This window comes from Anopheles darlingi, chromosome 3 (assembly GCF_943734745.1).
Source record: "Anopheles darlingi chromosome 3, idAnoDarlMG_H_01, whole genome shotgun sequence".
Taxonomy (NCBI): domain Eukaryota; kingdom Metazoa; phylum Arthropoda; class Insecta; order Diptera; family Culicidae; genus Anopheles; species Anopheles darlingi.
In genome coordinates, this window is record NC_064875.1 from 28,191,802 (window position 1) to 28,203,438 (window position 11,637).

Here is an 11,637-nt window from a genome sequence, read left to right on the forward strand (position 1 = left end):
TTGTGGCTAATGAGAAAAGTGATTGCGAATAATTGGTGCATCTCAATGTAGAACATATTGTACCGGACGAGTCCTCCGTATTTGTCATCATTGCGGATGGCGAATGCAAGTGGGATTTTAATCGAAACGGGGCAGCAGACATTTTGCTGCTTTATTTGTACACAGATCGAGTGTGATTGAGATAGAGTGAGACGATCGCGCGCAATTGCGCAGTTCTTTGCACTTAAACGCTAGCACTCGTAGTAACTTCTAACGATGTTTTAGCAAGTTTTAATGATATCATTTCGAATCATCCGAAGGGGTCCATCAGCTTCTGGAGTGTCTTTCCAACGGCAGCACCGAACGATGGTACCGTCGCACCTTGCGTTGTGTTGCGGAACTGGAACAGGTACGGTTGAACATCGGGATAGCTCGTGTCGTAGACCATGTGGAGCTCGTTTCGGCACGGCACGTCCGGCAGATAGTCATCGCGACCGACCAGCTCCACAATGCCACAGATCATTTCACGCAGCGTATCGCCCAGCCTATCCCGGCAAAGCTCCCGTTCGCGTTCATCTCGCAGTTCTACCAGCTCGAGCTGTACCGACCATACTTCCCACGGAAAGCAGCTGGCGGGCGTCTGATAAGTGTGCCAACGATTCCGACGACGGCGCTGGTAAAATTCCAAGCTTATCTGGCCACCGCTGCCGGTGTGCATTTGCCGCGCGAATGCCACTAGCTGTCGGCAAACAGTCTGATCGAGGGACTGCGAGTTACAGCGGATGTAGGTGAGATCGATCAGTTGGCAGTCTACCTCCTGGTAGCCAAGTGAACCGGCCGTATAGGATGAATGGTCGATGATACGGAATTTACCGAGACTCCGATGGAACAGGATGGTATGGAAGAGGCTCGCAGCAGCCTCCTCCAGCTGGCAGGGCTCCAGCGTCAACGCAAAAGTGTGCGAGCGAGCGTTCATGGTGTGCTAACGTGTGAGAACTCCGATCGCTCTAACTTCTCCACCCTTTTCTGCTTCTGGGGATTAAAAAACAATCACTTGCATGAATCATCGAAACGTTGGTTCTCGTGTTTCACCGTCGCCGCCTCCTACCGTAAACAAACCGATAAGCGCGTGATGGCAGGATGAGACGCAATATTCGTATATCAGTTCTGCCGATGACATATTAAGCGCGCTGTGGTGCAGGTTTCAACATGTTGCAAAGTACTTCGAAACGCGCCTCTTTATCGCGGTTCCGCGTGGCGGTGACGAATCCGATGGTGGCTACTGTGTCGAGAGTGGCGTTATTTCAAGTGTCCCACTAAATGGTGGCAACTTACTATCCTCGTGGTTGGCGATGCGTGCTGTGCTGTTCGCGTTGCGTTGTCGTCGTTCGTCGGATCGCGCCGGTCAACTGGCGAGAACACGGAGATGCTGGTGTGTACCGTACGTGGTACGTGTTCCGAGAATACTCACACACGTACGTACGAACAACCCCTTTACCAGAGCGTGTGATGGTCATCGCCGGTGGCGGCATCGGCTTGTTCCGATCGCTACACACGCTCACTACGCCCAAGAACAAAGAACAGACAACAGCTGATCTCATCAGCGGTTGCAGATCTTGTGTGTTGGTGCTGCTATCCTTGTGCCACGCTGCTGCTTCACCACATCCTCAAGTATGGTTCATTTTGATTCGTCATAGCCTTCGCACCGCATGGTTTTTCTTTTTGGCTTCGGATGCTGGATGCGCATACATTCCGAGTAGATAGCATACCAAACAAACCGGCTCGCGATTACGAAAGTATTGCTTCTCCTTCCTTTTTCGTCTACATTCGCTGTCCCCGAAGGATGGAAAGAACTTGGTATGAGTGGTAAAATATGGTGCCTCATATCATCTTGTGTCTGGCGAAACAAGTTCGAAGTTCGGTTCGGAAGAGGAAGTACGATCTGGCGCTGGCATGTTATATATTTGACTTCATCAATTTGAGATTTGGAGGATTTCCCATATGCCGGTTTCGTGTGCGCTGGTTCGGGTTCCTTCTTGCCATTGATAAGAAGCACATCGAGAATGGCCTGGGGTTGGAAATTAAGGCTCAAGTGTAATGAATGGTTGGATCAAATGCAGCGTCTTTTCGAAGGAAGTAGACATCGCACATGGTGCCGGTACTCACAACATGGAACGAGGCGTTATGAATAGAATCTGCCAGACATCAAATGCTCATCTCAGCTTTTGCTCATCTGAACTTTGAGAGGGGGGAAGTTCAATCAAATATTTAAATTATGTCTCGCACACTCGGATTGTTGGAAATTCAATTTCAATAAATTTGCTAACGTTCTAGCTTCTTTGGTTTTTTCCCAGCGCATTCGTGAAATATTGCGACATTTTTTCAAAAATAACTCCAAATAAGACATTGGGAAGGTCAGACCAATCAGGCATTTATTCGAGTTCGGGGTCGGAATAAAATAGAATTCGCCAAAAACACGCTACTTCGTAATGCATATAAAGTATAACATTTTCGGTTATTGCGTTCATTCCTTCACTTGAACCATTTCCTGTGAGCTTAGGAATAACCCAACGGAAAAGAAAAAAATAAAAGGCCGCTTCCACTACACCGACATCCTACCGGAGGTGTTGACATCTGTCTCTGCGCTAGAAACGAAATGAAATATATGTGTCCAACAGGTGCGTACGCTAGCCGCACCGAGAAGGTGATGAAAGTCGTTTCCCGTTCCCGTTTCCGGTTCTCTTCGAGTGGAATGAGCCTGCTGAGCGGAAGCCAGGATGTTCCATTTTCTACCGTAATCTCTTACCTGGAACGCCAGAATCCTTGCTGACGGATGCTCGTGAGGACACATCACACGGCGTACATCCAACCTGCTACCATTACCCCTTAAAACCCAATGTGTAAGCTGCCAGAGTTCGGAAAGAAGCCGTATCGCAGCGGGTTTCAGACATTTCCGAGAGCGGCGTGTTACCGGCTGAGGCAGGGGTTGGAGCAGTACAGCTGGGCTCAAGCGATCAATCTTTCTCTCCGCTTCTATGGGAGGAAGACGTGGATCGCAGCTGGTCCGGAGAGTAGCTTATGGTAGTGATGGTTTTATCCTTTATCAATATCAGTACCACATTGGACTTCCGGACGTTTTTTGGAGAGCGTCACAATTTGAGGAAGGTTACTTTCGGGGATTTACATCGAACTCATCGAGCACTGGACGATCTAGGATTTGGCAGTTAATGGCCTTCTTCCGTCAAATGGACGCAGCAAGTGCGATAGCTTCTTATACATAAGTTCCAAAACAAATTAAAGGAACTCAAGTTGACTCAACTCTCCAAAATTTCATCTTAAAGTAAAGCACGGTGGAATGTACGGTGGTATTCGTTGCTATTAAGTCCTAGTACCCTCTCACCGTCAATAGTGTTATGGAGTTCTCCATGGAAGCAACTTCAAACCTTCAGAATTATCTGCAAGATCTGGCCACTACATCGCACTGTTGGAGGAAAGATGGAAGGTGGAAAAATATGAAAACACTGTATGCCTGTCCGCCCTTCGCCAGGCGTTGGCTACACTTTCATTCCACTCTGATGCGATCCCGAGCGGTGCGGAAACCAATTTGAACACATTTTTCATCCACCGGAACTTTAATTAAAATATCTTTCGCCCAACCACCCCCCGGGGAACTTGCTCGCACTCGCGGTCTCTCGCCCTCTCTCTTTGTCTCTCCCACTCTTTGGATGGGTTTTTGGATTGTGGAGTTTGTTGAAATAGAGCTTTCACTCCGGTCGTACCTGTTGTTGGGCTCCGTAAGGACGCATTGCAGAACGTCGTGTGCGCTTCTGGCGCAGCGGGGGGAGCTCATACCTCCCGCAGAGAAGAGCTACTTCCGAAGCGATGTTTTTAGTGTAGCATCAGTAACTGTAACGCACCACGAATACCACTTCCAACGTTCATTTCTCAACGAAATCCGATCCGAAAAATTCTACTCGCTTCAGAATGAGTTGGAAGCTTACCACGGAAGTCACATGTTCACATTTCTAGCCAAGGATTATCTAGTGGAAGCAACGGACGTCAGAAAGACGAAGGTGCACCACTTTTCCCTGCGGCGGTCGGTCGGTCTCTCGTTCACGTTCATTGCCTTTCGGTTATGAGAGTTTCCACAGCCTGAAGCTCAATGGTAGCAACGGGTGCAAGTAAGGTTGTTGCATTTCGCGATGTTCCTGTCACGCCTCGTTAACGATGTAAATTTTGCGTGAAATTAAGGGTAACTACTGTGGATGGTTTCGGGTTTCGGTGCGCTGCGGGATTCCCACGGAAGTTTTGTATTACGTTTGCTCAATTCCACGGTGTAACCACGGTAACGCTGTACGTGGGAATGTGTTAGAATGTGATTTTGTTATATAGTGCCGGTTGCATAGGATGTTCTACTCCATCGTTGTACAAAACGAGAAGTACGCAGAAAAGACCGCAAAGCGCGCAAGATGGTGCCGCTGTGGTTAAAAGTAATTACATGTTGGCTCTTTAAAAGGAATGCAAGCGAGAAGCGCATAGGCGAATTTAAAAAGGACTTCATTTAATTCCGCAAATCACAATTACAATTACTACTTCCAGCACCGCTTTATCGTGCTTCGTGCTGCATCTAACGATGCCAAAGGACGAGAGGATTACCGTATCTTGGCGCAGAGAATGGCCGGCTACGCGCCAACGTCAGCTTAAAAAATAATGGACGAAAAATCCATTTATCCTTTTCGCTTCCGGCTTAAAGAGGTTCAGCTTCCAACATCTTGGTTGCGACGTTCGCTAGCTCCTCTCTCTTTATCCTACTTCTTCTCATTATGTGGCATTGTGGCCCCATCGTCAATGTCAGGGAATGGCGGGATTTCTGGTGCGCTTCTTAGCGTTTCGCCCTCGACTCCATTAGCACTCAGAGCGCACACAAGTCATACAGTGAGGCGAGTTAGTGGAGGAGAAGATTCGACTTTGCTAGAGCTCAATCTTATCCTAGGCCATTCCTACCGCCTTTCATCTGGCAACAAGGAAGCAACAGGAAGCGTGGTTGAAGTGTTTTCGTTGGGCAATTCATTCGTCCAACAGCCCTCCCAATGTGACGTGCCTCGGCCGATCGCCCTCTAGTGTTGCTTTCCAATCTCAGAAACGCATCAACAAAGGAAAGCGTCCTTTCCCGTTGAATGTCCTTGGTGTTGCTGCGCACTCGAAGAAAAGAGGCCTGTGACGGCACGTCACATTGTCAAAAGTCAGCTCAATCCTAGTATGATAAGATTTGATTCGAAATCACACCAATGCCATCGGCAATGTGTACAATTCTTCTGCCAATACACAAAGTGCAAGACGACGACGACGACGACGAGTGCTTGTTCACCATTCGAAATCCCATTGCTGGAAGTGCAACAGGAAATGTAATATCGGCTAGGACGATCAATTTGGTTCGTGAAAACAGCCACAGAAACAGAAGCAACCGAAAGCGAAACCGAACCAAACTAGCGTTAACCATGTTTATTCGTCTTCGTGTACCGCCGCAGGGAAAGGGTCAGGGGAGGGGGGTCTAGAAAAACGTAAAGCATTTTCTAAAGACAAAAACAAAACCTCAACAGAAGTCCGCCTTCGGGGAGGGAGCCTTAAAAACATAAATTGGATTTGGTAGCCAAAAACCTTTCGACGAGAAACCGAAAGCAACGTCGAAAGAATGACGCGATGGTGAACAATTCGTTCAGCGATGGCGGCAAGCATCGTTGATTTCATGTTGATTTCTTCTCTTCGGGTTACCCCCGGTCGGAAACGCCGGAGTTTCGGTTGCTGTTTGCATTACCCTTCCAGTTGCCTTTGCGAATTTCTTTGCTAGTTTTTCTTTCTCTTTTGGATAGTGTTTTTTTTGCCGCTCTTTTGTCACTCCGACAATCCGCGCTACAATTAAAGTTTGCTTTGAAACACGAACCAGTCCCGTCCCGCCCGGAAGCCATTTTTGTGTCTATTTTCACTTCTGCTGTCGCGGTTCTCGTGTTTCGAACATTGGTTTGCTTTTTCAGGACCGGGTCCACACCACCGGGTATCGGAATCTAGCCGCGGGAGTTTGATGTTGCTATGCAACCAGCCGCCGGCTGCCGAAGATAAATGTTTTAATTTACTTTCCGCGCTATGTGGAGCACTCGGACTTTGTTCGGGGGAAGAAGTTTACCGGCAAGAAGTATGTCGATGGACGATTGAGAGATCCTGTCTTATTTCTTTCTCACTTCGACATTGTGCAAAGTTTTGTACGGAGGAAATGCTGCGCGCCATTGAGATGTGCGGAAGGAGAAGTAACGAATCTAGAAGTTATGATAATTGTACGACTTTTGCACTTTCAGCCAATGATTTTGATTCCATTTCCACGACACGACATTTTCTTGTCACTGAACTTCCTCCAGATTGTCCACCGGAATGCTGCAGTTCCATCGATCGATCGATCCTCGGGTATATACTTAGTTACAAAGTTGAATACAGTGAAAGCTATTTGTCTTCTTATCGTGACAAATCTTCGGAATGGTGACAACAGAGCAGAGCAAGATATGATAGAAGTTCGTGTGAAATCCTCAGCCCTTTGCCCTCGCCCTCTATTCAAAACTCTACATCAACGGCCGTCCGTCTCTATAGGCATCCATCCGGAACGACCGGTCACACCGCGCAAGTTTGCTTAGGTTTCGGGCGCCTCCATAAACCAAACAATGACCGGATGGAGCCGCACCGGTACCTTTTCCGTTATCTGCTGCGCTGCTTACCGTACCAAAAACCATGCACCACCGACCACCGGCGTAGGAGTTCGCGGACGAGTGCCGGCAACAGATAAAACTTTGTCCTTGCGCTATAGTCGCCGGACCTATGGTGGTTACTGCTTGCGGTCACCGCCTACCGGCTCAACATTGTGTCCGAGCTTCCGTTGGACGGGGCTCAAACGCAAACAAACGCCATAACGATATGGGACGAGAAGAAGGGCCATTCACCGAAAGGCCCGAAAACAGCTTTTCGTGCTTTATCCGTTTTGCGTGATTATGAAGAGGCACAGTCGTTGTTTGCATTCGGTTTTGAGGATCGCTCTTGACCGCAGACACACACACCTCACCTCTCTAGACCTTAGGCCCGTTCGGTGGATTAAAACTTTCAATAAGGTGTTCGGAGTCCCGGAGTGTTGTCACCATTGATTAGGTCTGGAGGTTTGGTGAAAAGTTCACCAAGTGGCGCGGCCCGGCAGATGTTTTAATTTATTAAGCTTTGGCCCGTTGGTGCAGGGGGAAGGGTGTTTGCATTTGGGTCCAAGTTTTGGTTTTGTCTTACGCTCTCGAAATGGGCTTTTACAAACTCTTTACTTGGAAAGGTGCCAACGGGTAGTCCTGATTGTGTTTAAACGAAGAATCTATTAGGTCGGAATAAAGGGAATACTTTTTTGTGCACTTAATGTTTCAAGTATTCTGGAGTAAATCAGATAATTACTCAGTAATAGTAAGTTCAATTCTTCCGACTAATTTGCTTCTCATTTTGTGCCTTTTTGGAACCTACCATTACGTCTTTTTTTTTAACGCATATACTCAGCTATATCCTGTCCTTTCCGGAACAGGTTCACAACTTGCCATCTTGGGAACTTCTTATCGCAGAACTCTCCTTCCTAGCTTAACCTATTACGCCATTGTAACCGTAACGCGGAACTCCTTCCATACAAAGTGCCTCTCTGGAGCACTTGCTGGTCCAATACCTGTGGGAACTTATCCAAAGAACACCTCGACGGGAGCAATTGAACCCAAGGCGGCCCTAACCTTCCTCGAAAGGATCGACATTTCCAGCAAATCCAACGTGTATCCCCCGAGTTTGCCAGCTCTCTGGCTCCTCCTTATCAATTATGCAAACGAGAGCAGTGGCCACCGACGTTTCTAGATAAATTTTCACTCCATCATCGCCCTTGGAAGGTGGCTAGGTGGCCCGGAAACTGTTTATCTCGGTAGAAGAGGACGGTGGGAGCATTCGGCCAGCTTTAATTCATTTACCAGTCCCGTACCCGCACCCGTAGTCGACTACGCGTAGGTCGAACGACTTCCGGTCAAAAAGGTTACGCTCGGAACTGGTTCTCGATCCAGCGAAAGTTTCGCAGCCAGCAGCCAAGGTGAGAGAAGGGAAGGCGGGCACCATGACGAGTTATGCTGGGTTCTGTCGCCGGCAGCAAAATTACCATTCAAAATTGGTTGGAACTCGCTCTCTCTCTCTCTCTCTCTCTCTCTCTCTCTCTCTCTCTCTCTCCCTGTCTCGCTTATCGTGAAGCACAATTGTCACGAACTTGTTGTGAGTGTTTGTGCAAACGAATGTCCCTGGGGGCTATAAAGTGCCACTAGACAAAGACGAAACTAGCACAACATTGAGAAAGAGAGAGAGAGAGAGAAAGAGAGAGAGAGAGAGAGAGAGAGAGAGAGAGAGAGAGAAGAGAAAGATTGCGTTTCCGGCTAGAGTGCTAGTATCTCAATGGCGCCTGGACGCTTCGGTCCCTGTACCGTGAAAAGGATCTTGCTCTCTTTCAACTCTTCAATTATCCTCCACTTCGCCTAACTACCGCCCGTTCGACTTGGCAATCTGTGCTTTTCAACTGCTCTGGGGACTCTCTTTCTCTCTCTCCGGCGTAGCTGTAGCGGTACCCGGAGCGGGTGGTTGGTCAACTGAGGCAGGTCATTATGTGTGGCTGCGGGATTGCTCGAGCGTGGCAATGCTGCGCGGACCGTTATCGTTCCCACTGTTGTTACGTAGCGCTTTGTTCGGGGCAAGATTAAATTGTGAAAAACAAAATTCATTATCACACACACATACACTCACAACGGGCGCGGGTAAAGCACCCATCCGGTGGAGAACGTTAGGTAACCCTAGAATGCCGGAGAACCGGGGGTTTCGGGGCTCATCTAAGCGGATGTCTATGTAGAGGGTTACGCGGGTTAAATAATGTGCCATCCACCAACACACGGACACGGGAATATGGCGAAAGGCTCACTTACAAATGAGCACGTTTCGCGGTGGACTGGATGCTGGTTCGTTTCCTGGACTGTTGGGCCATTTGTTTTGTTTTTGTTAGATGAAGCACGTCCCATCCACTATTCATAGTGCTGCTGTTGATGAGAATTCAAGATCAGACATCAACGGGCCGAGCTCCTTTCCATCGTGGCTTTAGTTAGGGCTATGGAGAAAGCGTTTTGTGTCATGTGTTTTGGGGTGTACTTTACCTTAGCAGTTAGTATTATTTATTCTTTGAACAATATGTTCATGTCGTTATTCAGTTTGGAATTCATCATTACGGAGCATACTGCTAAGTACGAATACGGAGTTACGGAATAACTGCTAAGAATAAGAGTTTTTAAGAAACTGCAAAGATACTGATTTTTTAGAAGAAGCGTTTTTAGAGTTTTGCTTTGTGTTTGAGCTTTTATTCAATCAAATATAACAATCATAAATTGTGTTATGATTAACCATATGAGAAATTCATGTTACTTTATCCTTTGTTACTCACACGTTTTCCGATTTTTGCCTGAGGTGAAATATCAACTCATAAATAGGTGAAATATCAATTACAAATATGAAAGAATTGTCGATTTATGTCCTTTCTTGTCGTTTTTTAGTATTTTTCGGCGAAATCCCTTGTTGTTCTTGCGACCTATCTTCAATATTTTTAAATATTCGATTATAAATGGAAGAATATCCGATTACTACTTGCTTAAATGTCAAATACAGTCAAAATCACTTATATAGTTTCAATTGATGTTAAATTCACGAAGAAAATTTGAATTTATCAAGAATTCAACCTTATTCAACCAACCTTATACCGTGTATGAATGCTTCGTACGTAGAAGAGATTATGTTGTTTGCATAGCCAACTTGATCGTATTCGAAATTATTCTGTTCGAAAGTGCATTCATACTTTGAACTACCACCTAATAACTTGTAACTTGTGTAAAAGACATTTGTCAAAACGTTTTACAAAAAAATAATAAATTCATTCGACCTTCTCTCGAGTAGTTGCTATTTGGAAATTCAAAACTTTGTTTCTCCTTTAAAAAAAAAAGACGATATACATTCCACTGTTTCTGTTCATTCACTCGCACTCGCCGAGATAGCTGACATCGTGGATAGATCCGTCGTTCGTTTACACGATGGAGGCGCCTGGTACGTGGTTTGAAGAAACCTGAAACTTCCGCGGCAAAGGTTGGCCGCTGGGCCAACAACAACAACAGCAAAAAAAATGCCAAGCAAAACAAAACACTTTACCCCGAGCTTTACAAATCCAAACACTGCCACCCCTTGGGATAGCAAACCGTTAAGCGCCAAGCGCAGTTTTCCTCCGCGAAACCACTTCGCACATTGGCACCTACCTTGCCGTGGCACCAGGGGCACTTGACACCGGGGAACTAATCCCATAAAGGAAGGTTGAAGGGGTGTCAGTATTTTCTTTTTTTTTATTTTTCTTTATACCTGCACCTGGTGCCGAGAGATCGATTGGTGGCAGCGCGCTGCAAAGCGATGATGATGGATGAAAATTCCATCCAAACCGCCAGAGATTGAATTACGGGGGGAAAAAAAGGTGTGCGAACGGTGTACCAGTGTGCGCGGCAGAAAGGAGGCAATTTATGCAAATTAAATCACAGCACAGGGTCGTAGTGGGTAAAACAACGGCAGCCAGCAACGGGTACTTATGAACGGTTAAAACGAAAGTTCCCGCAGTCCCGTTTCTGTTTTGCTGCGGAACCAAACAGAGCCAGGTGTGTAGGTGCAGTGTGAATGTTCGTGCTCTTAAAGGACTCTTGAGATTCGCTCGGTTCGAGTGCTGACGATTGTTCTAACGGAATGCTGATTGCAGTAAAAATGCTGATCATCAAGCGAAAGCGATACGATGTGAAGCAGAACGTCAATAACTGAAATGATGCGGAAAGTATTATTGTTCGGAAATGGCAGGGAAATGGCGATAAGAACCGGTACCGATTGAAACCATCGTACTAAAGCACAAACGCTTCTCCTCAATGTTTCACTGTTCACAGTCAGCAGATATTCCTAATTACCCTCGTTACCCATATGACGTCGCGCATAGCCATCACCAGCTGCAATTCGTCACGGTTCTCGTCTTCTGAATTCTGAACCCACCGCTGGCGGGTAATTAGAAGCGTTTATCTCATTTCCTTTCACTCAGGCCAACACATTTAACTCCACGCCACGTGGCAGCCGGTTGCTTCATCATTAGGCTGCGAGCGAGCGTGTTGGTGTGGAGCGGGGAGCTACGTTACTAATGATGGGTCCAATTTGTGTGTTTCTTGGGACCTTTAACTCTCCACCAACCCCGACGAGCGAAGGGCAGGCAACATCTTTTTCTTGTGCAGGATGTGCAGAGAAAACGTTCAAATGAAAACAGCGCGGATCTAGTAGAGAGCGCGCGGTAAACAACCTTCACTGAGCACAGAAGTTTGTAGCGCTCGCAAAAGCTAAAGTTCTTCTTCCAAGAGCAGATGCGAACTTTTTTCCGCCGGATCGTTTTTTGGTTAATTCTTTTGACAACGTGTGTTCCTTGCAGCAGTCCCGTGTGCCGATCGTGCCCGTTGGAATCGCTTCGCTACATATTTGTGCACAGTATTATGTGCCAGGTTCCTTCTCGGGGTATGTGGG

General features: G+C 46.9%; 2 protein-coding genes across 5 annotated transcripts in view; one reads left to right on the forward strand and one right to left on the reverse strand.

Moving 5' to 3' along the window:
- The window catches only part of LOC125957817 (calcium-transporting ATPase type 2C member 1), a 51,711-nt gene that overhangs the window by 25,581 nt on the left and 14,493 nt on the right, over positions 1-11,637 (forward strand). The gene's annotated exons all lie outside the window — the stretch shown is intronic.
- Positions 107-1,383, reverse strand: LOC125957829 (autophagy-related protein 101-like). 4 transcript variants are annotated; one of them, XM_049690813.1, is made up of 3 exons: positions 1,315-1,383; positions 1,088-1,258; positions 108-1,011 (listed from the first exon to the last, which is right to left on the reverse strand). In XM_049690813.1, the coding sequence occupies exon 3, from the start codon at positions 953-955 to the stop codon at positions 290-292; it is 666 nt and encodes a 221-aa protein (XP_049546770.1). In that variant the 5' UTR covers positions 956-1,011; positions 1,088-1,258; positions 1,315-1,383; the 3' UTR covers positions 108-289. The 4 variants fall into 4 exon arrangements, with proteins under 4 accessions (XP_049546772.1, XP_049546773.1, XP_049546770.1 ...); XM_049690814.1 differs by having other exon boundaries at positions 1,088-1,261; positions 1,315-1,374; XM_049690815.1 differs by having other exon boundaries at positions 107-1,005; positions 1,088-1,364.